A 27,515-nucleotide genomic window follows, 5' to 3' on the forward strand; every position below is an offset into this window, starting at 1 on the left:
GTGGCAAAAATGAGTGTGATGATTTGGAAGTTGTTGGCAGGGAGCTTTTCACATGCAATGAATCAATGCAAGAGTCATGGAAGAAAAGAGAAGAGCTTTATTCATTCAGGACCTTGGGAACAGTCTTCTGACTAATTAATGCTTAACTCAAGGTCCACTTACTAGCTTCATCCTGCAGCTTTCAACTGCAACTCATTGTCTTTATTAGCAGACAACAAACCCTTGTCTCTGGCGTCAGATGTCAATGTTCTCCTTGATCTTTCTCAGACCGTCCACTGACTCCTGGTGGATGACCTTTGACCCTTTCCCAGTGGGTGCTGAGACTGGTTTTCTCATACTGATGTCATATACCACTCCAGTCTTGCTCTCAGGGGAAACATGTCTGAGATCTTAAGGTGTTGAATGGTTTCTCAGAGGTTGACCTTTGAAGATACATACTTGGATCACATGATGACAACTGAGCTATATTCATGTCGAGATGTGGTTGAAGTCAAACAACTATCTCCAGGGTCAAGAATGAACTTTCATGCTAACCTATTTGGAAGCTGTTGACACCACCTGCAATGAATGAGCCACCTCAGGATTGTTTCCCAGTCATTTACTGGTCCAAACTGCCATTGAAGAAAAAATTCCACTTTGATACAACTTGGGTCTTGGTTTAGGCATGTAGCAACATCCTCAATGCAATCCCCAATACAGAGCTATTTTTACAGATAGGACTGATGATCACAACTCTGAGAACAAAGCCGAAATATCCTTTCAACACTGCAGTAGACTACAGGTATAACAAAACTATATATTTACTGTTGTTTCAGCACAACATGGCAGCATTTCAAGGCCACATTCCGCTGGTATTTTTTGACACTCGGTGTGTGTTCAAGCTGTGTAATGGCCTTCAAAACACATTAAGGCTTCTATTCATCTTAAACTGGCCCATTTTACCAGCCCAGCCCCTTTTATCATTCTTCCACTTGATCCCAGATTAAGAACTTGCTTTCAAGTTAGAGCTTGAAGGAAGAAGAAAATGTAAACAGGTGTACCTATTATTGGGGTATTTTGGTTTCTTTGTTGTATGGAGCATTGGAGCCTTCTTTCCATTGATTGCATCAGTGTAGAGGTGGATCAAACATGGGAACTCTGCTTTTGTCGGAGGAGAGTCAAGCGTGAGGATTTTGAAAAAAAGAACTTTATTAAAGTCAAGTGTGGAATTTCCTGCCCTGAATCTTTAATGCCCTCACATGTGAAGGTGGCCCTGCTGGGCTGGACGCTCTCTGGGAGTGTGGGGGGGGGGGGAAGGGAGAGGTCTGATTGGGCATGATGAGCAGAGGTACTGGTCTGAGATTAGGACTAAGCTGTGATCAAACAGAGTTGGCTATCTGGGGTTTTAGTCTCCATCGAGAGAAAGCGGAGCTAGGTCGGGTTCACCGAAGATCTGAGCAGGAAACCCTCGGTGTGCCACTCCCTTTGAGAGGCCCAGGTGACTGTTGGGTTCAGTGCCTAATTAGAAATGTGTAAACCTGGCTGTGTTGCAGGTGGTGATAGATGGTACCGCTGAGCAATGCTTCGGAGCAGAGCAGCAAAAAACAGACACTTTTAGAAGTTAAAGAAGTTACTCAACAGTAAAACTAATGACGTCTCATTTCTTCAAACTTGTGATTCTACAGATAACATGTTAATATATTCTTCAATGCTAAAATCAGACAAAGACAACATCAGCATGGCAAGTTTTCCCAACTTTTGCTCACATTTCACAAATAGAAGTACGCATTTTTTGCTGTGCATCAGACTCATGAGTGTTTGAAGGTAAAACCTGGAGAAGGTGCATTTCCTCTGTGTGTGTCTGTATCTTCACTGCAGAGCTGACAGAGCTCCAAGGCACTCTGGGAAACAGAAGAGTGACTACTTGCTTGTTCTTGTTCTGTCCTCACACCTTTCCATTTAGATTTTTCACAACCTCCGGCTTCTCTGGAAGCTTCCAAAAAAAATTGTCAGGAGGTGGTGGTGTGCTTCTACTGGTCCTTAGTGTGCAGCAAGGAAAAATGGCTAAAAAAGGCAGTGGGCAGAGACTGAGTTACCGTAGAAGGAAAAGACAGTAAGTAAAGAAGAGAGAGAAATGCAGGGAGGATGCAGAAAGGAAGTACAAAGACGGCGAGAAGACTGACCACGAGACAAAGTGTGTTAAAAGAAGAGAGCGCGCGAGACGAAAACAGAGAGAGGTTTCAAAAGACAACAGAGGCGTCCTGAGGCTGCGGTGAGATCTGGACTAATTTGAGATGACACGAGGCATGGCAGCCTTCCCCGGCCTGCTCTCCATCCCCGCTGAGCCAGGGGGGAACAATGTAGTGAGCGGGGAGAAGCTCTGCTTTGCCCGCAATCTCCAGCAGAGACAAAAAACAGCAGTGTCCTGTGTCCTAAAGCCGATGTGACGACAGGAGCGGGCGACTTGCTTGACAGCACAGGGGCACACCTGGAGACACATGTGTAGACCGAGAACTTCTCCGAGAGAGAAGAGGTAGGTGGTGAGGGTAAACGTCGGATTTAATTGAGTGTTTTTGTGTATGATTTTGTCTGGGTGACAGCGTTGTAATTAAAAGCTAGATACATGATGATTCACCAGCTAGAGAGCTAAACCTTTCAAGAGAGGAAGTGAAAGCAAAAAAATAGGAAACCTGGAAAAGGGAAGGAAAACAATCTGATGTCTGAGTTGAAGGATAAATTGTCAGGACCTCTCTAATCTTGCTCCGTACCTTTGCTCTGGCTCCTGCGGAACTTGACAGCTCCCAGGTTAACCAGGTTCATGCCGTACAGGTTGTAGTCTATGAAGAGCTGCAGCAGGTAGGGGATGTGGCCCTCGTGAGGCTGGTAGATCTTGTTCATCACCGCTCCGCTCTGCAGCAGCTCACACACCCTGCAACAAACACATTATTATAATACAAAATATCATGCATTTAGGGTAAAAAAAAATACATTTTCTGATTACTGATAAAGACAAATTTAGCAGGATGTATTTGGTGTAGCTGAAATGGTGTAGATTCTATCTTTTGCCTGCTACCGGTTTGGCTGTTAGTCTGCGCCTGATAAATGGTCTCAACAGTCATTATAGTCAAAATCTTTTCTCCACATCAAGACAAAAATACAGTACATGCTCCAAAAGGCTAAAAGGCCTATTTGAGTGATTTAGTATTGCACTCATAAAGCTGGGAGACTTGTGAGAGATGGATTTTTAAAAAGAACGGTCAAAAATCAATGCGGCAAAGATATTCTGACTTTCACGAATACAGACTCAAACAATGGACTCGATAGTAAATGGAGAGTTTATCAAAGTTCAGCTTCATCCCGATGTCCTCACATGGAACACATGAAACAACAACTCTCATTATGATTTCCTTGTGATTCTATATAATATAATGTTAACAAGCTACTTGATGCATGGAAACACATCGCTCAGGAAATTAACTACTTTGTTGTGCACTTTATAGGCAACATGTGGAAATATTAACATGTTTAAAATGATATATGCTCAGAGACAACAGACAGCCTGTCACTTCAAATCCTTCTGTTTGAGCAAGATGTTAGTCCCTGGTACGGGTCAAGCACCAAAAATTCTGTTCTGTAACCTTATAAAGTGTTGTGTTAGACCTTCCCTGTCTGGTAAACACTGGTAAACATCCAGGTCTTTTTTTTTTCGGAGGAGGGGGCACTTTTGGCCACATCGAGTCCATGCCGTGCTGATTTGTGTTTCCATTACTAGTTTCAACGCACTGAGTTGTGCCGAGTTGCGCCTGAGATGGACCGTCCCCCGGAATCAGGCCAAATCACGCCCCACTCGCCTCCAAGCTGGTTGTGGTGACGTCTCGCAGGCTGCGGCTGACCTGTGACAACCCCCCCCCTCCCCTTTCTCCCTGCTTCTCCCCTTCAAACACTACAAGACTCAACTCGTGGCTGCTGCAGACCAGAGAGAAAGACGGTTTTTTTTAAAAAGCCTCTCTTGTGTTCAGCTCTCACTGTTTTTGCTTCTTAACTGAACCTCTGTGGTTTTTGCAGTTTACTTTCTCTCCTGCGTTTCTGTTTGGACTTTCAGAATATCTGCTTTATTTTACCGTTTCCTGATCGCTTTCAGCCGTATCGGAGCCACGTTGAGTTACTGCGGATGAAAACATTTCCTGCTGCTGCTGCTTCATATTAAAAGCTTTCCACTGACAAACTAACTGAAGGCTTTTACTGTGAAGAATTTATAGGAAATAAAAATGTGTTTATCCACCGTTTTACAGCTGCGACTTTGCCCGCTAGTCACAGTCATGATGTATACAGCCCGCTCCTTCATGTGGGTAAGGTAGCCACTCCGCTGTAACAGCTAATCCCTGCCATGCTGGGCTGACGCTCCGTGTCAAACTGAGTCAAGCCAAGCCTGCACATGTGTATGGAAAAGGCCTATTTAAGGTCTGTCCTGGAGTCATGTTTCCTCTTTAAAAAAAGGTCAGAGCACCGTGCTGACTGATTGACTGATCAGAGGCAAGTCTGCCACTCCTCCCATTCTCTTTTTTTCTTTTCTTCTTTTCTCCAGCAGCACCTTTCTCGCTCTGCTTTGCTTTCTTTCCCTCGCTCCGTGATTCTCTAACTTACCCGGTCGATATTTTAGTCTCCCTCTCCCATTCTCTACTTCTCTCTTCAATCTCTTGTATATTGTCCCCTCCTCAAGCCTCTCTCTCTCTTCCTCTACTCGCATTCTGTGTGAGTCAGTCGCTCTCAGCTCCCCTCACACTGTCACCGCTAACACTGATCTCTCAGGCAAATGAATCACAGTCTTTCCCGTGTGCTTCTGTGCACTTACGCGTACAAAGACACACACACACAAACACATGCTTGCCCAATCAATTTGTTCAACTGAATACGCAGCGATCGATTTCAGTTTAGTGAGGTTGGCGGAGTCGTGCGCGCGCAGTCAGGCGTTCAGTAACATCAAACAACAGGAGCACGGGATGATCTCTATTCAACATTAAACCGCATCGATCGGCGGTAACCTTACCTTTTGACCATCTGAGGATTGTAAAGATAGATCTTCATAAAGTGCTTCTCGTTGGCGTGGTAGCCGTAGAAAGGCCTGTAAGACAACAAACTGCATATCAGCCGGGAACACTCATCAAAAGGATTTCCCACTATGTTATTTTAGGAATTTTAAAAAGGGTTTTGTAGTCATGTTTCTCACTGCTATTTACACCAGCTGTCTTGTGTTGGTAAGACACTTACATGCCAGAGACCTGCACCACCTTGAAGACGTGCTGGACGCAGGAGGCGGGGTTTCCCATGGCGACGTTGAGGGCCCTGTCGATGCTGAAGGCCACCTGACGCAGGTAGCGCTCCGGCTGCTGCCCGTAGCCATCGTACGGCACGTAGATGTAGGGGAAGACGCCGTGGAGGTGGAGACACGTCTTCTGGCCTGCAACATGACGACAAAAATGTTTTGAACATCAGGTTTTTTGATCATGAAAATAATTCTTAGCCTTAGATTGAAGCGAATTAAAGATGAGTTGCACCTCTGCCCGAAAATCTGATGATGCTGTAGAATAATAGCCACTCTATAGGAAGAACACAGCTGTTTTTGTACACTCAAACATTCATTTCCCAGCATGCAATGACACCGTCCTTGTTGAACAAACACATTATCTGCTCTGCCGTAGCCTTCCATGTGACTTCTTCTACAGGGACTATTAAATCTCCTGACAGGGTGCAATTGAGATGGATGGAGTGTTCTGAGGGGTCCAGTAAACTCTTTTTTTTTTCCTCTTCCTGTACACTTTCTGATTGATCGCTTCAAGGCAACACAGACGGATGAGTGCGACGAAAAAAGCCTGTAATGCCGTGATTCATGACAGACATGCACAGAGTGTTAAAGCAGCCCGTCACCTAAATAACTAAATAAATAGAGTACCGAGCGGAAGAAAATGTCGCTGGGGATTGTGGGTGGAGCGTAGAGAGAGAGAGAGAGAGGATTGAGGTCTTGTGAGTGCGAGTGATGTGAAGTGAGGTCAGCTGGTGTGGAGAAAGAAAGAGAGAGAGATAGAGAGAGAGAGAGAGATACAGTATTCATAACAGGGACGCTGTGACATCATCACTCCCGGACAGACGCTGCTGAAGAGTCATTTGAGGTGAACTGTGCTGCACACGCACACACACACACACACACACACAACGCTCTGACTCCTTTCCTGCCATTATCAGTCCTGGACGGCGCTGTAATCTGTACACGGCTGCCGGAGCTGCGTTGTGTTTAATCAGGTTACATGAGGGAAAATAACAACGATGTCGAAATGAGGACGACAAAGAAAGACAGAAGGAAGGAACTTTTTTTCCCACTGATCTTACACCGGTGATAGTGTGATAGATAGTTGGACAGCGGGAGGCAGTGTTAAGCAGGAGCTTGACTCTTGCCCGAACCTGTCTGCACATGCCCAGAGACATGCCTGCCTTCCCAAACCATCATCACTGGCAGCATGGCATCAGGAGAGGGAAGCAGAGGAAGGAGATGGGGGCAAGGGGGGGGCTCTGGCACTGTTCCTCCAGCCTAAACACACACACACATATGCACATCCATCCACTGGCTTGCCAATTCTCCATCCTCATGCTACGGTATGACAGATGCTGTGTGCTTTGCATTGCCGCAGTCTCCCGGGTACGATTGCTTGGAGATTGCTGGACCCGATTTGGAGCTTCCAAAAGAGGGAGAAATATTCCCAGCGTCTCTCTCTCTCTCTCTCTCTCTCTCTGCACAACGATACATATGACTGCTTCCGAACAGGACGGGAGGGGGTGACAAGAAGATGAGATGTGGTGCTGAAAGACAATGAGCTCCGCGGGAACGAGCCCAGCGTTCGCTTGAATCGCACGTCTACTGTATGACCAGAGAGAGGAGATTACAGTAGCGCTGGAACTATTAGGGTGATTAATCGATGGGTTACTCAGTGCTACCGAACGGTCTCAAAGGAAGTCTGAGGGGATTGCGAGAAAAAAAATTTGCCGGTACAGGCCGCCAGCAGCCAGTCAGCAGTTGGTCAGCTTAGCTTAGCGCGCTTACCTACGGACTTTCAGGCTCCAGCAAGCTCGGCGCCTCCTGGTTCGAGCTTCATGTTTTATTGCACAGGAGTGAAAATAGTAGTTCTGATCTGACTCTTGGGACGTTAGTGAATAAGTTTATTCCCCTAAATCTGAAGCTGTTCCTTTAGAGGAAATATTATGCTCATTTTTTTCAGACATTCCTTTATTTTTTTTTCTTTCTTTCCACTCACTTGATAACTTTACTTTTCCAGGTATCTAAAGAGTCTTCAAATAAAATCAGGAGGAGAAAGATGTGACGTGGTCATAACCCAAAGACCACACACACACACACACAACAAGTGACACTGGTCTCCAACACTGGTTTTAAGGGGCCACAAGTCAAACAGGTCCGGAACCACTAAGCTGATTGTCAAGCATTTCTGATAATTGATTACCTACGACGTCACCTTGGGATCTGACAAACATTTTATGCCGTTATCTAACATTTTATAGAGTAAAAATAAAATGAAAAGACAGACTAACCACTCTCTCTCTCACTGGGATCAGTGGGACTCAGTCTACTCTGGAGTGTGTGTTTGTGCGTCTCAGCTGTACAAGGCCAAGGTGTGTGTGTGTGTGTGTGTGTGTGTGTAGCTCCGCTGTGAGCCACACAAAGGCTGGCAGCCACTCTGGTGGTGAGGATGGCACGCGTCAGTCTGTCCTCAGCCTGCCATGTCAACATGGAGTCTCTCTCTCTCTCTCTCTCTCTCTCTCTCTCTCTCTTACACACACACACATACACACACACACACATACACAAGGAGCTGCCAACGCCGGCTTCTGCTGCAGTTGCTAGGCGACGGTGCCGGCAAAGCAAAAGCCCCTGACGGACAGCGGGAGAGATAAACAAGTGATTCTTTCCACCCAGCTGGTCAAGCCACAGAAAGAGAGACGGAGGGAGGAAAAGTGTGTGTGTGTGTGTGTGTTTGTGTCTGAAAAAGCGAAAGCAAGAGAGAGTCAAAGAAAGAGAGGAAGCAGACATGGAGGAAAAATGATAATGAGAGAGAGAAAGAACGAGAGAACAGGGAGGGGTGAAGATAGATTGAAGATGGCAAGACAGAGATAAAGACAGTGAGTGTATGTTTGTGTGCGGAGGGAGAGGAGACGTTAGTGGAGATAAACAAGCGAGGGAAGAGGAAGCAGGAAGATGAGGACGGAGCAGGTTTCTTTGTTTTGATTGGAAAGAACATCTGCTGTTTCAGTCTGACGGCTCGTCATTGTGATTTTGTTGTTTGTTCGTTTTCCTCCTGATAAACACACATACTGTTCCCAGCGTCGGTTCCTTCCACTAAAATCTGTGAGTGTGTCTGCACATTCAGCTGTGTGAAGGAAGGGCTCCGTCTTTTCTTGAACGACACCAATTTCTTACAGTAGTAGTAGTAGTACATAGTCCGGTAGAAATTCTGTAACATTTTGTTTTTTTCATCTGTCGGATCCCCAAAAAAGGTCGCAGGGTCATTTTGAGGGCTGTGAGATGATTATCAAGACAGGAAAGGAGAATAAAATTAAAATAATATACTACACATACTACACAGTCTATGTGATGAAGGGTCACGATGTTCTGTCCTCTCATTGGTCAGATCTGTCTGGGGAGGGAGCAAGAACGTAAACACAGGAAGATGGTCCTATCTGCCCAAATATCAAGAACCCAACGTACTTCACCGTTAGTCCAGATTCATTCTCCAGCTAGCTGCTAGCAACCCAGCATGCAAAGCGCATCTGGCTACGGAAGCCCTTTAGCTCAAACTTGCAGAGTTGCATCGAGGTCGGATCATGTTTCCAAAGCAAACAAATCGCTCCGGAATTCATTCGTGATGAGATTGAGATCACTTCCTTTAAAAGGATCTCTGTGCTGTTGTTTTGATCCACACCTGAGTACAACCGCTGTGTTCAGATCTGCACAAACTAATCATACCAAGTAGGAAAACCAATCAGAGTCCAATTCAACCAGACTAAACACAAGTTTGGAAAAAGCCTTATAGAGAGAGAGTCCAAGGTGACGTCTTCAAACTCCTTGTTTTGCCTCATCAACAGTGCAACCAAAACATATTCAGTTTACAATGATACAAACATAACAGCAGAGAATCTTCACGTTTGAGAAGCTGGGAACAATTAATCCCAATCACTTCATTTTCACTGGATCCATTGATTAATTAATCTACTAATGGTTTACCCGGGAGCAGTTTTTGCAGAGTGTGTTTGAAGCAAACCGGTGTGTGTTATGAGCACCTGCGCATCTCTGATTGTTTTTTTTCCCCAGTATTCCCAGAGCACATGTGCAGTTTCCCGTCTACCGTCATGCTGGAGGATTTGTGAATGAGGGCGAGCGGGAGGGAGGGAGGGAGGGAGGGGCTGTGACAGCGCTTCAGGGCCTTATCTCTGGGATTGGGGAGGAGCACCGAGGAGGCGGAGGAGGAGGTCCGTCCTGCCAAGTGCCTCCCTCTTTCTCTTCTTCTCCTCCCACCCCCACCAACCCCCACCTCCCACCCCCATCCCCCCCCACCCTGCTTCCCGTGGTAATCTGCACCACCGCTCCATGACTCAGCACCTGGCATAACAGCAGCCTCACACCGCCACTGGGTCAGTAAGGCAGACAGCCAGCAGCTTACCAGCAGTAAGTGAGTCTGTCTGAAAGCTTATCAGCCGGATGGCGAGGCAGACAGCTGTTGACCTGCGCAGACCCACCTCCACATCTATTCACTCATTTAGTTCAGTAATTGAAATTGCTAATAGTGATTTTTTTTTTGGCAGATTCCAGCTTCTCAAATGTGAAAATTTGTTGCATTTCTTTAGGGGTTTTTTTTTTCCAGACAAAACAAGACATTTGAGCACATCTGCTTAAGCTGTGGGAAATTACACTGGGCATTTTCCACTATTTTCAGATATTTCATAGACTAAACCAAACTCACGAGCCTTTACAGGTTCCAACTTCTCAAATGTGATGATTTGCTGCGTTCCACTGTTTTATATCATTGTAAATTGAATATATTTTTTTGGGGGACTGCTGGTCAGATAAAACAACAACCTTGAGAAGCTTTTAAACTACTTAAGTATTTATGCATCATCAGTAGTTGCAAAACCTCCAACATGTGGCTTCATTCACTGATGATCTACTCCTTGCACTATGACCTACAAAGGTAAAAAAAAAACAACCGGTGTGGCTTTCCAAGAGACACCACATGTTCTGTCTAAGCCGCTGTACCGTCGTCATGTCGACGTGACACACATGGCTGAGAATAAGCCAGGTTTCATCAGGACAGGAGCGGAGTCAGCGCTGGCCATCAGTCGTGCTGGTAACTTTTTCCGTGGCGGTAAAGTCTGTTTACTCTGTCAGCCACCTCTGCTTGGTAACCGGCCATCATTTCAGGCTTCAATTCCAGTTAGAGAGTCCCACGTGTTATGGGAAAAACAGTGAAAGTTCCTGGCGAACGTTTAGGATCTATCAGTGATGGTTCTGAAGGAGCGAAAGGTGAGTTTGTGTCTCTGTTCGAGAGCTGGTGAAATATGCAAATATGCCAATTTGCAGCCTGGTTCCTGTTGTGAGCAGAAAAGGAGAGACCTTCATTTATCCACAATAGGTTCACAGCGCTCTTTTCCAGGAACACTCTGCTGTTAATCATGTTCAGAACGTGGCATTTGGTGATGGTCACTACACGGCAATTATCCTCATGTTGAAAATGTACAATTAACTGTACTGAAAAGAGCAAAAATACACCGAGGCACAGCAGCAGTCTCTCACAGTGCTGTACGTGTGAGCAGAGAGCAAACGGCTCATTCTTTCCATTTTTTTCTCAGAGGTTTGGAGGGGGGGGGGCAGCAAGTCTGCCTCCCTCTGTAATCAGACAGCTGCCACAGGGAGGAGTGGAGGAAGATGTTAATAAAAACCAGTGTTGGTATTAATTAAAAAGGCCCAGGGAGAGCTGTATGAAATGTGAGCACTCCCACCGCCTGGAGAGAGAACAGTCAGAACGGCAGAAAACGGTATGTGCTCGCTTGATTTAGCCTCGCGTCCGCGTTGACAGAACTTTTAAATCAAGGTGCGCTGGAGCGTAGGTTTCACGCCGAGCCCCGACCCGCTCGGCCCTTCGGGGTAAGCGCCTGGATGTTCATGTGAATGTAAAGAATACGAGCGTGAGATATACTACAGGCAGATGAAATGGAAAGTAGGCGATGCAAATACTGGGTTTAGAAAGGTAATAGAAACCAGGGCCGGTAATCTGACACATACACAGAACACAAACACAGTGGCAGAGTCTCACACACACACACCGAGCAGCCTGGCGGAGAGCCAAGCAGATGAGACGGACAGCCGGTCTGGAGGAGGAGGAGGAGGAGGAGGAGAGGAGAGGAGAGGAAGAGGCAGAGGGATACTGACAGGGGATGGCAACTCTGTGCTACAAAGTATCGCCATGTTTTAGAAAGCTACATTTAAGACTTTTTCAAATGTCTTTGTGTAAGCAAACAGTGATTTTGAGTATTTGCTGTCTTACCAAGAGTCACAGAAGAAGAACTGCTTTTTTTTTTTTTAAATGTTTGAGAGCATGTGGCTCTATTTACACTTGTCTCATATCCAGATAAAATCCAGATGGCACAAAACATACCTTGTTATACACTTTATACAGCCGGATCACATCCATGTTGGGGTTTTTTTTCTGCTCTACGTGTAAATCAGGGTTGCGTGAAGCTGTTTAGTGACTGCAGAAGGAAAAATACCTTTGGATTTTAGAAGTTTAGTTACAACAATAACAGTTTAGATAGCTAGCTTATCCATAAACTAACATCAACATATGAAGACATGAGAAAAAAATGTGTTTGGCTCCCTCACCTATACAATCCACTAATCCCCCCCCCCCCACACACACACACACACACACACACACACACACACAGATCATTGGACAGCTGTACTGATCAGGGATTGGATAAATACTACAGCAACATCTTTTCTATGACGGTACGGAGCTGCTTTTCACCGCTTTGACGAGGAGACGGACAGTCGGTTTCATAGATGTCGTTATCACAGGTGCAAAACACTTTACGCCAGTTCAAATACGTCTCAAACCACCTCCAGAGGACATTTGAACAATCAGATTTTTCTACTATTAATACTTATCCGATCCACATAAGACACATGTAGCGGCTGAGTCTGAAAGCACAGAGTTAATAAAATAATTACGGAAAATTTGAGTAAAATTGCACCAAATCCAGAGATATAAATGATTGTGAAAGCATGTGATATGACCCGCTTTTGCTTTGTTTACAGCAGTGCATTGATGCCAGTGAAAAAAAAAAAATCTTCAATTTGAAGTGAGGACAGGCAGGAAAAGAGCGAGGAAGAGGAGGATGTGCTGCAAAAGCTGCGGGCCAGATTTGAAACCACATGATTCTGTCCTGTCTCAAGCCAATATGATGATCTTTTATTCTGGTTTTTTTGAAGATTTAGATGTACATTTCTCTCTGTATTAGCACTGCAGTGACTACCACAGCTACATTCATCCAAACCCAGCTCGCTCTCCTAGGAATAATTCTTTTTCCAGGTACTGGCGGTGGTCTTCAAAACACACGCCTACGTACGAAAGACACAAAACACCCGCCCGCCCACGCGAAATCCTTAAGCCTGTCTGTGAAATTGGAAGCGCTCGTGTGTTTTGGTGTGTTACCCGGCGAATGTGTAAATTTAGTATATTCCGGGAAGAAAATAACTGCTCTGCATGATGAGAGCGGCCGATCAATAGCTGCTCTGCCAGGATAGCGAATGCTGGCACCCATCCTTCATGCTCGCTGCCACTGCTCTAATGAGCTAATTGCTGGTGGTGTGTGCGGTTATGTCCCTCCATGATGTTGGGGTCATTCCAAATGCATTCCAGTAAGTGGAGGAAGTTAGTGGAGTACAGCTGACGGATTAAGATGTACGGTGAAGGGAACATCATATCAGGCCTCGATCTGTGGCAGCAGAGCCCCCATTAAAGGGTCGGTTCACCAGAACTACACACATTTTCTCACCTAATTCTATAGTTTTTGTTTTATACGTCCAGATTTGGAGTTTTCTGCTTCCACATCAATACAATAAGGGTGAAATAATAAATGTATTAATACTATTTTATCCTGTCTATTTCTCACATATTCGCAGAATGAGTGTGTGTCTGAAGGGGAGAGCAGTATGACTGCAATAAGAGGAGGAGTGAACAGAGGAGGGTGACAGCTCTCTAAATCACACTCTTTCTAATGGATGCACTCCCATCATCTGCTCCTTAAATTAACTGCTGGAGAGGATAGAGGGGATGGGAATATACAGATGAGCAGTCAGCATATGAATGAGAGCGGAAGAGCACTTTATGTTCCTGCTTTATAAACTAATTACACAGGCCTGCACTGTGTGCTGAGATCTTTTCTTTAAGTGTCAGGCTGCTGAAGTCCAGGCTGTGGTGGAAGCGCTTACATGCTGCCTTCATGTAATCTTCTTTTAGCTTTTCTGGAAAACATGTTGGGAAGGTGAATGATGGATTCACAAATTCTCAATCTTGCATGCAAACCTCTGCGATTGCACAATGATGTCTGGCGCACAACCCGGTGCACGCTGTACATGCATAACGCACCTGCAGTCAGATAGTCAGTGTATTTAAACCAAAGAAAAAAAGCAAGCAGACAATAATGATGACTTTCAGCTATTGTAAAACATCAGGTGCAACTTTTCCACAGTTCTCACTACAAGAGCGTGACTTGTGCAAATATGTGACGCTCAGGTTGGTGCGGGGACGACGCTGAGCCCTCGATACTTTGACAGACCTCAGGTATTAACTTTCCAACATGCTTAACGCTTTAAGAAGGATTTAGCAACAAATACAAACATGTGTATCCTTATACATAATGCATGAGGGAGCATCTGAGGACCTGCCTCTCTGAGGGACTGATTCAGGTTCCCAGTGTGTGTGTGGCTTTTCAAGTATTTAAATTTGAGTGGTCAGTAAAAAAGCTCTTGGGTGGGCTGGTGTGGAGACCACAGCGATCAGACTGAGTGGTGAGGATGTTTGCGGGTTTGTAGAGACAGTGATGAGTGTCACGGAGCTCAGAAGTAAAAATCCTGCAAAAACTTGGCAGCGGAGCTATAAGAAAGAAAGAAAGGATACAATGCACTTTGTTTTCTGCTGCATCTGCTGTTGTGGCCGATAGTGATCAGTACCAGTCCTTCCACGACACAAACATCCATGAACGTAGAGCACAAGAGATTATTGCCTCCTTTAAGTCTTGTGTAGACAGTTGACTCAATCAAAAGACTGAAACAATGACATGCAGCAACGGTGCCAGCCAGAATTGAACAGGGGTCATTGCATGTATATGTGCATCCTAACCTCTCGGCCGCATCAACACGGGGTGTCTGTCTATTAACGGCCTCTCTGCCAGAGTAAACAAGGCACAAGGACCCCCCCTCGCTCTTCTTCTACATCTGCAACTCTGCATGTAAACACATGACAAAAATCACTAGCTGGTCCTCTCACGCACAGTATTAACTGCAAAGCTCGAGTCAGTCCGCTTTGCTTTAAACAGCAGTTCCTCATCCTTTGTACTCTTAACGCTCACATAAACAGAGCAGCTGTGGTGCAGTTAAACAAGCCTCATCAGTGATTCAGCTGGCCAGACTTCACATAAAGACTGATAAAAACACTGATTGCATCTCATATTCATTGTGCTCTCTGCTCGCTGGCCCGCGAAACACTACATTTTGCATAGCGAGTACTATGGCCCACAGATCTTAACCACGCACCCACCAAGCTCCGTCTACAATGCAAACCCCAATAACTTCCTGCTGCTGCTTCACATTAAAAGCCTGTCACCATCCGACCACTACACCGCTTTAATTAAGCAGTTACAGGAAGAGAAGCCTCAGTCACCATAGTGACAACATTAAGATGTTTTACAGCGGTCGGCTTTGTCACAGGATGACAAACAATCTCTCATCTGTGGCTTCATTTGGTAGCTATTTTGAAGGTCTCGATTGTTTAGTTTAGTTTACCCAGTTGTCAAGGATTGTTCATGTTTCAATTTCCATTTTTTTTCAAAACACTTGAAGGACTTCTCTTCCATGTTGGCTGAAAAGTTGAGTTTCAAGTTCCCTCTTGACCTCTTGAACTCTGAAACTGCATCCGCCAAAACAATTTTACCTAAAGGTCACTTACTCACTTATGATGCCTGACGAGATAAGACTTTGTAAAGTTGTTGGAGGATCTTTTAAACATGGTGAGGGAGGAATGGTAAAAGAATGCAATTACATCCCCGACAGATATGTTATGTCTTAGCATAAATCAAGTGCATTTCCTCATACTACAATTTCAGGATGGTTACAATTAGGGTTGCACAATTATGGCTTACTAACAAAGCCTCTCCCAAAAAACCTGGCTTGCACGGCCAGCTTTCTTGCTGTAGTTCTCACTGAAAAGAGCTGGTGGGAGGGTGTCCAAGCCTGAAAATGGCTGGGTGACTATGTCTGGGCTTTGTTAACTGGACAAATAGGTGGGGGCCCTCCCTCTTGCAGTACAGCCAGGCTTGTCCTGGCCGGATGCCTGAGCAACAGGCCAGAGGACTGAGAGGAGATGACGTCCCGGCCTGGTTACTCCCAAACAAGCTGGATGACTTCTTACATCGCTCCTGTGCACGGTGCTTAAAACCTGGATACTGAGGTGAACATCTGAGGCAAGCTAAAGATGCATTTTCCCCAAACACTTAACGCTTTTGAAGGCGGCGTTTTGTGCCCGGTCTTGGCGACGAGGGAACGGTACAAATGTTGCCCAACAAGTCTGAGCCAAACGGTCACAATACATTGCTTTGGTTTGACCTGCGCATGCACAAACACCTTTAGTCGAGTCAGTGTAATTCTGACAATGCAGAAAACAAAGATTTAGACCTAAATCTTGTGTCTAAGATAAGGACTGTTGTACGGACAAGCAGGTGAACAGCAAGCAATCCATTGTCCCTGTGCCCTAGTTTCATGACAGCGAACGGAATCAGCTCCCCATTTTCCCTTAATGACCACTTTGTAGCCAGCATGTCCCCGTCGCTCAAGCTGAGCCTGCTGGAAGACAGGCGTGGAGGTACCTCCTTGCCAGCTATCCCCCTCCCTCCCTCCCTCCCGACGTCTCCATGGCTGAGGAGACAGACGGCACAGTAGAGTCAGTCATCTGAGCGGACAGGATGAGGCTGAACAGATGGTGACTTGGAAGGTGCTTCCTGTCAGACCTTTGTTAAACTGACAAAGCAAGAACACATCAATCTTCATAAACACCGACACAAAAAAAATGGAGGACGGCTTCGGTGTGATGTTGGTCAGTCTACGCTGTGACCGTGCAGGACGGTCTTCCTCATGTTTTGCTATTGTTAAGATTCTTGTACGTCTGCCTGGCTGGTGAGACCGGAGCACAGATGGAGGCGGCAGACAGATCTGGACGGGTCAGAGGGCGGATCAAAAGCAAGACGGACTACTTAAGGGATGCCACATCAGAATGTCACAAAAAACAGGTGACAATGGGAGACAAACAGGGCTTCTGATTATGAAAATATATAACCTTTAACATCAAAACCCCTACAATCTGTCACCTTACAGGAATTGTAAACGGCAGTCCCATCGCACCAGAGTGGAGGGTGCTCTCTAATACGTCCTCTTTGTAAAGGTGAAATCTTTTAAGTGGATTGCTCTCTTTTCTCTACATTTTCCATCCATCCATTTCTCACCTGCTCTACCTGTCTCACACATGAGCAAACATAAGTGCCAATAGGCCGAGCCGGCGGCTGGTCTGAGGCGTGTCCTGTGTGGCTTTGAGTTCAGATCTAGACTGGTGGCATCTGGTAAATGTCATCCCGCCTTTTCTCCTCCTCTACATCTTTTGTGTCCCCGTAAAATGCCAAATAAATGCAAAAAAACGATAAAAAATACGCCTGAAATAAAACATATATGGGACATTATGACACCCTGGGATAAATGTGGATACCATAATACACGGAAAGTACTTTTACTAATACACTCCTGATCCTTTGAGGAGGGATGCCAGTTTAACTCTGTGATTGTGTTCCAGCTTGAAAAATAGACGTCTGGACTGAATCTAACTTTCCAATGTATTTTATTTTTTAAAAAAGGAGGACACTTTTTTTCCAGAAATCTGAAAACAATGGCGAGATGGCCGTCAGCTAGGATAAACAAAATAGTCACGGTAAAACCATAAGATATCACAGTATGTAACAATGGTGTATTAACAACTACCGTCCATAAAACGTACTATTACTGTGTGCGGTGATTCCCCACATACAGGCGGCCCACCCAACAATAGTAATGGCTGCCAAAATATATTTTAATATGCCAGGATCATGAAAGTTCTCTAGCCGATCCAGCTGACAGCATGCATGCCCGAGACTTCTGCTGGTCGAACTGGCTGACTTACTGTTTGCTCCCCACACACATGAATGGAATAAGATTATTTAATCATATGACTCTTCTAGATGCTCCAAGTGTTATTTGAACTAATGGATCAAATTCTAATAGTATAAAGAGTCTTTGGGGGGGATTTGTGATGATCAAGAATAGGGATGTCAGTATTGGTTAATTTTGCTTTCAACAGGCCGACACCCATTAACTGGTAACTAACCAGTTACTAATGATAAAGGGGAAATAGGGAGTGCTGCACTGGGTTGAGAGACTAGTGTTGGTAATGTTGAAGTAAAAGAATAGGGCAAGTAGTCTAATAAGAATAAAAAAAAGCAAAAGCAATGACTGTCTAGCTTACTTTTAATTGAAGTCCGTGGTGTTGAAGGGCAGCAGTCTAAAAAGCATCCGAGGTACTCTGATAGTGAGTTAATTCATCAATACATGGCTGTATGGAGGTTGCAACCAACTGAATACTCTTATTTCAGGTGATTATACACTAATGGAAACATTATTATGGATATTATAGTCCATTTCTGCCAAGTCTGTTCTACTAGATGCCATTAAATTCTACAAACTGCACCTTTAAAATCAAAAAGGTGCCAAGTGTCTCTCCCCAACTTGCAATGCACATAAACCTTATGACCTTGTCCTCCCCAAGGTGACTTGACTGCGCTGTTTTGATTCAGTTCTGCACATTCATTACAAAAAAAAAGATGTATTTTTGAATAGAAGGGTATGTGGAAATTAATTTGAGCTTATTATAGTCTCATTATTACGCAACGTTATTCAGTTAGTTAACATAATGTATCTTCATTTTAGCCGTTAGCTCCTACATCTACAGTTGTGTGGCCCTGTGTGAGTTTGATTCAGACGGCTGTTGTATAATTATGATCGAAACAGGCGGGCAGAACGAGAAAGCTTTGAGAGAAAGCCTCCCGAGTATAATTCTGACCTCTGGGAAACACCAATTACACATATAAGAACATAACAGCAATGTTTTTGCGGTATTTCTTTCTTCCTGGAAGTTAATATTCCACTTTTACACACCAAGGATCCTTCAATCATTTCAAAACATGGCAGCAAACCCTAACAGCTCTATGAACACTTGGATGTGTGGATCTAAGTCGTAAATTAAAAAACAACTTCACTCGTGTCGTTAGAATTTGAAAGCGAGCGTCTTAAATAACCGATAGCTTCGATGTTTAAACCATCTTGACTTATTTTGTAGAGGAATTTGTCGTATATTTTAAAAACGGTTCAAGACAGCAGATTAAGCAATCCGTCATCTGTGCAGACAGACACGGTATTGTTCCCCTGGGAGAAATGTAAGACAAGGGCTGTGGATCTAAAAAGAGGTATGTGAAAAGATAAACCACAAACACTTGTACAGCATGTCCAATAAAGCCCTCTGTCATCTGAGGACTGAGAGTCAGCAGAGAAAGAGAAAGAGAAAGAGAGAGAGAGAGAGAGAGAACTGTGAGGCAACAGAAACATGGTTCAAACTGAGCTGCTCCGGACCAGATCCGTTGTTACCAAGGCTACTATTCATCCTGTGTGAATCAGATGTTCTCCACCTCAGCGAGGTCAGCATACACACACACACACACACACACATACAACTGTGCACTAGAGGGAGGTGCGGGACGCGGTGACAGACAAATGGAAATCTGGGAGGCTGTCAACAATCTTCCACCGAGCAAAAAACCCCCGTCTCCACACAACAAACTGCATCAGTCACATTAATCACAATGGGGAGACTGTGTGTGTAGGGAGTGTGAGACATGACCTGCATTAGTAGCAGTGTGCTGTCTAACAAAAGAGGCAGACTGATTATCAGAGCATTTTTCCCCTCGCTGTGCGGTTCGAACCACGGATGGCAGCCGCAGAGCTAGACAGGGAAGCTGATCCAAAACGGAGGATCAGGAAAGGTCGATCTCTCTTTCACAAAGCGTACGTTTCATAGTGTTCTCTGTGACTAAATAACGGTTTTAGTTCAAAGCCCCGAGAGTCAGAGCATAAAGCACGTCTGACTAGTGCCAAAGTAAACAGCTGTGTTTATTAAATGATAGTCAAGCTCACAGGTCATCTTAATGGACAATTCCGGTTTATTACAACTTAGTCTTATGCTCATAGAAGTGAAGCCTGCAAGCAATTTCAGGCAATCGACATGAATCTGCTGCTGTTCTCACATGACACGCTCTTCTCACCGCAGCACCCTTTGCATCATGTTGGTGTACCGCTACTGCCGCTGCTATTGTTCACACAGCATTTCAAAGCCCTACTTCCACCCCAGCATCCACCTGTAGGCTCTGAGTCTACATCCCCCCCTACTCCCTCCCAGTCCCTGCTGTGCTGAGCTTGGTCTTGCCTATTGGAACTTCTTCTTTTTAGCGATGTTGCTGCTCCTGATCTTACCGATGAACTCGGCGCGCACGATGTTGTTATGACTGACAGGACTGACGGGTACACGCTGGTGATAGGGGTTGAGTTGCTGACCGAGAGCTGCTACATCTGTGGTTCCAGTCCGGCTCGGGGCATTTGTCGCATGTCATTCCCCATCACCGTTCTCTCTCCTCCATTCCTGTCATCTCCCTACTGTCTACTTGGTGATGAAGGCATAAAAACATTCTAAAATAAGGAATGATGGCCAAGAAGTCCCAGACTGTAATAAACCAGAATTATCCATTAGGATGTTTTTAAAGGTCTCATGCTTTTCATTCTCCTCGGGACGACTTGTGAAGAATGTTTTCCATTCAAGGACACGAGTATTGACTAGCGTTCTTCACTTTAATACTCGCCTGCTGACTAATACCCTTCCCGCTGCTCCGCTGCCAAGGTGCCCTCAAGCAAGGCACTTTACTCTTGTTCCAGCAGAGTTGGTCATCAGCCAACAGTGGAAGCCTGTGTCTGCAGCTCTCGGGGGTTGAACGAGTAAATGAGTGAGCATAAAGCGGGCCGGTGCTGAGATAAAGCATACATGTTCAGTCAACTTTCCTCGGATAAAAGAACAAGAGGGTATTAAAAAAAAAAGAGATCACGTCAAAGAGATCAAAGCCTGCGTGTCTCAAGTCACCTGAGCTGGAGTCAGAGGAAGGGCAAAGATATGAATCACACATAATCGATGCAGAGGAGGTGAGAGAGAGCGGTGAGAGAGAGGTGAGGAGACAAATACAAACTGTTTCCAGGTTTCTCTGGGATTTCCTGTGGACTGTGGATCAAACTTTTTGGGAATCCGCCTTGTGTATTCTAAGCACGTAACAAACGACCCCTCTCTGACCCTTCTGTGGCAGTAATATCGATACTCCAGCAGCTTTTAGCAAATCGGTCATCCAGAGAAAGGTGAAGAGAAGGTGGCGCTCAGGGTAACATCTATTCAGCTATTTGTATGTCAACACCTCCACCTGTTATTTGGTATCCTTTCCCTCCTCCTCCTCTTCCTCTGTGAAAGTGTCACGTGTCACATTCACCCAATGGGCACAGGGGCTAACCTGCCCATCAGAGGAAACTAACCATTCACACACATTCATACACTTTGGGGTTCAGTATCTTGCCCGAGGACGCTTCGACATGCAGACTGGAAGAGCCGGGAATCGAACCGCCAATCTTCCGATCAGCGGACAACCCGTTCTACTTCTTGAGCCACGGCCGCCTCAGATGTGATGAAGGTTGTTACCGTTGAAGCTAAGGAGAACTTTGAGTCATAAAACTGCTACATATGTTTTGAAGCTGTCGACGCGGTGCCACCACAGATGGCTCGGCAAAACACTGCAGTGGTCGTCCGACAAAAATGTTGAACCTGGCACAACGCAGCCCACCGTCATCTGACATATATGCAAGCGCACATTCCTGAACGGCATATTAAACTGTTTACCTCGTGATCGTTGTGACAAAAGAGCGTTGCTGCTGAGATAACTTAAATGATAAAATCCTTTCTGTGAGTATTACAAACCACTGTGCAGTGTTTTGGCTTCTGATAAGCTTTAAAATACATTCATCTGAAGGTCCAACTTCACTTCCTGGATTGTACTTCATTGTCTCCCTGGTACCTTTGACAAAACACCAGCATGATCCCTTGCATTGTTGTTGCCTACGTGTCAGTGGCTGATGAGGATGGGTATATCTGCCCGGCTCCTGGGAAACAGTGTAGCTACTCTACATCACAGCTGCTAGAAGTTTGTTGTTAATAAGATACAAGATCCCTTCTTCCGTTCAGAATTTTGAGGATTCTATATCTTGGCAAGAACTAACATGCAACTACGGTCCCCAGCTTGACGTGAGCTGATACTGGATGGGAACATCCGTGTTTGTATCCCTGAACTCCATAAACGTATGTCAGCAATTTAAAAAGCCTTACAGCCACATGAGGAAAATTCTATGAATAAATTTTATAATTTCTTTGTACAACTGAACCAATAATTGTTTATTTAAAAAGAGACCTGAACCTGTGCCCCACTTAAAAGCAATCTAATCTGAATACTGAATAAACCATCAGAATAATCAGTCAAATACTTGATTGTGGAAGTGATATGCATCCCTGTGCAGCTGCGCAGCAAAGACAAAACGCCAAAAAAGGAGATGAGACAGATTCATTCATTCAAGACCATGGAAATGTCATACCAGGTGGGAAGCAGCGATGAATACCATAATGTGAGGCTGAATTACCGGTTATGTAATCTCGTTGTGTCCTGTCCAGCTTTTTTATTTTGCCAACATTTTGGATATCCACTTAAAACTTGTGCAACATTTGGATAGAAACACTTGAAAGAGAAAAAAAAAAAAAAATGAAAGAGACAAAAAAAATTGGCTTGTACCACAGTGTGGACAGAAACAGAGCAGAGAGAAGAGAAACAAAGAGAAACAGAGAGGGTATGACTGAGAGGAGGAAGAGAGAAAAAGAGAGTCTGGGCCAGAGGGAGAGGAAGAGTGAGCGATCAGAGAGAGAGAGAGAGAGAGAGAGGCGAGGAGAGAAAAGAGCAGTCAATCCAGTGAGAGTGTAATTAGCAGGCTGAGAGTTTACAGGAAGAACCCTGTGAACTAGGACACTTTATTCCCACATAACCTCAGCTGAACTTCTCAGTTCAGAGCAGACACAGGGAGGGAGGAGAGAAAAAAAAAAAAAAAAAAAAAAAAAAAAAAAAGCAGGTCTGTTTGGCCAGAGCACTGTGCATAAATATGGGGAGCATCAGAGTAGGCCATGTAGGCCAAGCACAGCCTGAGGGCAGGAGCAGGGCAGGGCCAGGAGAGGATGCACTCAGACACACACGACAAGTAATGGGGGAAGGAGGAGAGAGTGGTGCAGATGCAGTGAGGTAGAGTGGAATAGAGGGGCTGGGAGAAGGAGGCGGAGTAGCAGTTTAATTCAATTACGCTGCACCTACATGAAATGTGGAAAAAAAAAAAAAAAATCATGTTTCTATGCAACAGAAGAGGAGTGAAATCCAATTTTGCTCCAGTGTATACAAACACATTAAAAACAGTATTGTAGGTTTGCTGCGTATGTATTGCCATGGACTTTTTTTTTTTGCAATTTTTTATACAACCGGCCATAAATAACATGTTCCAAAGTGGTCACTGAGCAGCTGAAGGGAGCAACAATCATCTAAATAATGTTTTAAGCTACAACAATATCAACATGCTCTGATAACACTGACATCTTATGATCAGCCTGGTTTTAGATGACAAAGCAATAAATGTCTGCAAACATCATCACATGTTAGTGGAGGTGGTGGAATGACGTCCTCTTCTTCTCTGACTACAGGTCACTAAAGTAACATATGTTGAAATTCACCGGTTTTCTTTCCAAATAGATCACATGAAATAGGCACTTAGGCTGGAAAACTGCATCTTCATTGGTGACCTCATCAACCAATAAAACCATCCCAAATTCATCAACAATCCCACCTTAATCCCCATCCTATCAAATCAAAACGCCAGTCTCGCCATTACTAATCCACTTAAACCTGAATTAATAGATTTTGTGGCTGCTGACATATGATCATCTTCAGTGTTTCCCCTATAATTGTAAGGGCCTGGTGGACTGCCAGGCCAACAAGAACCCTAACCAAGCCAAAAAAATATTTTTTTAATGCCAAAAATAACGCCAAATATCGATTCATTCGGAAATAAATAGCGTTTGGGAGCCTCTGTGCAGCGCTGTTCCAAAACGTGACTCAACCTCTGTGTGGTTGCCAGGAAAACTCTTGGTAGCGTAGCTCCTTTAAGGAAAAGGGCACTGTGTGATGTGTGTGTATAGTGAGTGTGTGGTTGAGTGAAGTGTGAGAGGCAGAAGAGCTACGGTGAATGCCTGGCTCACTTAAGGTGGACTGACCTTTAAGGTGGACCAGCTATTTTCATTTTAATGTCAATGTCATGTGCCACTGCGGGATGGATATAGAGGAAACACTGCTGTCATGATGTCCGGTGTTAAACGTGGTCCAAGTTCTAAAAGTCGAGGTCAACATATGTCGAAATTCTACCTGCAATTTAAACGTCAGCTCGCTGTGCACGCCCATAAACAGCCGTCCATTCCGTCGCTAAGGTTGTTGCTAAGGTTATTTCAGATCGGATTTCAGCTCCAACATGTACGGATGTATTTAAGAAATTGACATTTCAAGCAAAGAACAAGAAAAAAAATAGTGAAATCCTACTACTATAGTTTGTTTCATTGTTTCTTGACGCAGCCTCCAGAGCCAGCGAAAGTCTCCCGAGGGGCAACTTCTGGCCAATCAGAACAGAATGGGCTCATCAGGAGGGGCGGGGCTTAAAGAGACAGGAGCTAAAACAGCCTGTTTCAGATAGAGGCTGAAGTGAGGGGCTGCAACGAGGGCCGCTAGAAGATAAATACATTTTTTGAACTGTAAATCATGCAAAGTTATTCCAGTAGAGCCCCAGATTAAAGAATTGAATCACCTAACTCAAGTAACAAACTAGTTGTGATTTGTCAGTTTGAAAATGATTTAACAGTTCACGAAGAAATACTACACATGCAGGTGAAGGTACAAGTGGAGCTCAAACAACTATTATAACTCAGCAGGAAGGCTTAATGGACAAAAATGATCCCTGCCCTAAAAAAAAAAGGACCTGTCCAGTTCACTTGCACCCCCTCACTAATGACTGCAGCCATCTTAATGTTCAGGCATGCGAGTGTGTGGGGCGACGAGATAAAAAGAATAGAAAAGCTGGGTGTGGAGGATTTAAAGGCTGCGTAGAGCTTTGAGTTGAGGAGGACAGTGAGGGAATGAGGGAGGGGAGGGGGGTTGACAGGGTGAGGGCAAAGGCCGGACTAGCTCCAGTTGTAAACATTCCCTCTCTGTGCGCTATGCGGCAGCTCGCCCCGTGAAAGCGGTCCAGGACAATCCGAGGGCAGGGGGGGGAGGTGGTGGGAGAGTGAGGAGGGGGTGAGAGATGAAAGGAAATGCTGATGTGATTCAGGGAAAGAAAGTGAAAACCCTCGAAACTGGAACGGCATGTCGAGGAAAACAAAGGAATGTGGAGGACAGGAGGAGAGGGTGGGGGGGTGGGGGGGGGGGGGGGGAGGAGGAGGAGGAGGAGGAGGTGGAGGGGAGTACAGCAGAGGAAGAGAACAGAGAGAGAGAGAGAGAGAGAGAGTCATAGAGCGTGACCAGCAGAGGGGAAATCCTGCAGCTACTGACACACCAGCCACACACAGACATGCGGGGATATACTCATTCACACACACACACACACACACACACACAAAACAAAACACACAGATGCTGATCATAAAGACAGGTAGGCTGCAGTGACTGTATGCTGCTATACAATACAGCCTACGACTGTATATCCCTCTGCCCGGCACTTCAGATATGATCAATGAGCCAGTTTTCCTTTTGGTCTCTGTACAGGCACGATGGTACCACATCTGCAAACCTGTGATAACAAGACTTCCAGATAGGGATGAGATTCAATAGCATTTCCATCCCTTTTCAAATCGTATTAGATTTACCTTTCAAATTCAACCAGCGGTCATTAAAGTGAGCTTAATTGCATTTGCAAGTAAAAGAGCCATTAAATGTATCTGACACGTTCTGTATCTGTATTCTTGTATCTGACTCCAAATACTGAAGGTCCTGATTCAGAACTATTAAGCTGATCAGATTGCAATGGAGATTCTTAAAATGATGTGAAATGATCAGCTAGATCAGAGTCGTACAGCGGTGTTAGAGTGATGTGTCTTTAGGATACTACAGACACCTGCTGCAGAGAGCACATTAACCACAGGACAGACAAACATTTGAATTTTAGCCGTTACAGAATTAACGTTAATTTGCTACAACTGACCTGATCTGCTGAGGCTCTTTGTTATTTTAACCAGGATGGTGATGTTTGTCTAAAAGTGAGAAGCCTGCAGTACATGTTTCCCACTATCAACAGCCTCAGACATTAACAAACAAACTGCCCTGGATGGATTTCCCTTTGCAGTTAGCCATAATGCTGCTACAGGCGGCTAGTTCCTGTGTTTACTTTTGTTCAGGCTCACAAACTTTTGAAGCCATTCATGTAAAAATCATGTTTATTTCTAAAGCAGTAGGAGGCTGACGGAGGTTGCCCCCCCCTGACGGAGGCCTCATTCGCCTGAATCCATGGATTCATGGATGTTTAATAAGAGCTGGATACCAGACTAAAAATGGTGCCCATCCAGTCCTATAGGAATTGCTCGACTGGCACATACGCCAAAAAAAGTTTCTAGCTCCCAGGTTTGCGTCCGTGTTGTGCGCCCCACTGAATATGCGCAGTAGTGTTTCTCCCGCTGGCCCCGTCTGCGAGCTCCTGCTCGACTCATAGACGTTACATTGCGATGACGTCACGGATTTTTAAGTTGCTTTTCTTGGCTCAAGGAAAGTTTGACAAACATAAAACCTCCATGGATCAAAAGTTCATAATAGAAAGAGTCATAATTGACGTCTGGCGTCTCTTTTACAATGGTGGTCTATGGGGAAAATGCTTTTTGGGCCGCAGGGGGATTTTTCGCTGCAATACCGCGAGTGGCCACTGGGAAAAATTGGCTGCAAAGCTGAGCGGCAGCGCCCTATCCAGCTCTTATTATACATCCATGGCTGTACCCAGCATGCCGTTCGGCAGTGTGATTTTGTAAATGTACAATTATTAGTGTTACAAATTGTTTATGTGTCACAAATTATTGCGTGCCATGGTGTTTTGCCCTGTTAAAGAGAGTTAGTTGTGGGTTATTTATTGCTATTATAAAGCTATAACCATTAGTAAGAAGGGTGCACAGTTAACATGGGTCCCCTCTCAATATGCTCTACACAGCTTCTACCCCGACTGTAGCTCTCTTCTCGGCGATGATATATTTTGCCACCTACTGAAGAGTTACAGCAATTATTTCAGCTATGCACCGGTATGGCGGTACATGAAAAATTCATATTTTACAGGAAATTAAACCGCTATATCAACTGAATCGGTATACTGCCCAGCACTAGTGTAATGTCTTGTCACAAAGAAAAAAAAAATCTTAGAGTTAAGTGTCAACAGTGGAAGTAACATAATAAAAGCTGCTTTCAGGTTTCATAATGTGAGAGCTGGACAGTGCAGAGTTGTTGCCATGGCACTAGAAGATGCTGTTTGTTTATGTGTGCATGTGAGCCGGGACTAGATCTCAGATCAAGGGTGATAATCTCTTGCCAGACAGCAGAAGAGATTTCCAAGCTCTGCCTGCCCTTTTCTCAGCTCAGACGAAATTTGATATTCACGGCATGTCTCGCTCTCCACCGCACATCACGAGAAGTAGGGACAGCAGCTTGGCTGGTGCATTGGTCGAGCGAGACTCACACACGTGCTTGCTCTCTCTCTTTTCTTCTCAGCCTCCCCCCTCCTCCTCCTCCTCCTCCTCCTCCTCCTCCTCCACTCTCAGTCTAACGCAGGGACAGCCATAAAAGACACACAGAAACACACACTAAATTGCTGCCAAGATATTGCCGTGACTGGAGCAGATTACAGTCGGCGAACAGAGAGCAGGTAGAAAAAGAACAGC

The 27,515-nt window shown here is 44.9% G+C and overlaps 1 protein-coding gene across 3 annotated transcripts in view; it reads right to left on the reverse strand.

The window, feature by feature from the left end:
* Window positions 1-27,515, reverse strand: part of rev3l (REV3 like, DNA directed polymerase zeta catalytic subunit) — a 76,603-nt gene that overhangs the window by 36,126 nt on the left and 12,962 nt on the right. For all 3 annotated transcript variants that reach the window (XM_067572967.1, XM_067572966.1, XM_067572968.1), the window contains exons 2-4: window positions 5,248-5,437; window positions 5,027-5,101; window positions 2,748-2,908 (exon numbers count right to left, since the gene is read on the reverse strand). In XM_067572967.1, the coding sequence (XP_067429068.1) occupies window positions 2,748-2,908; window positions 5,027-5,101; window positions 5,248-5,437 (426 nt within the window). The remainder of the gene's footprint in view (window positions 1-2,747; window positions 2,909-5,026; window positions 5,102-5,247; window positions 5,438-27,515) is intronic.

The sequence above is a fragment of the Thunnus thynnus genome, chromosome 18, assembly GCF_963924715.1.
Source record: "Thunnus thynnus chromosome 18, fThuThy2.1, whole genome shotgun sequence".
Classification (NCBI taxonomy): Eukaryota; Metazoa; Chordata; class Actinopteri; order Scombriformes; family Scombridae; genus Thunnus; species Thunnus thynnus.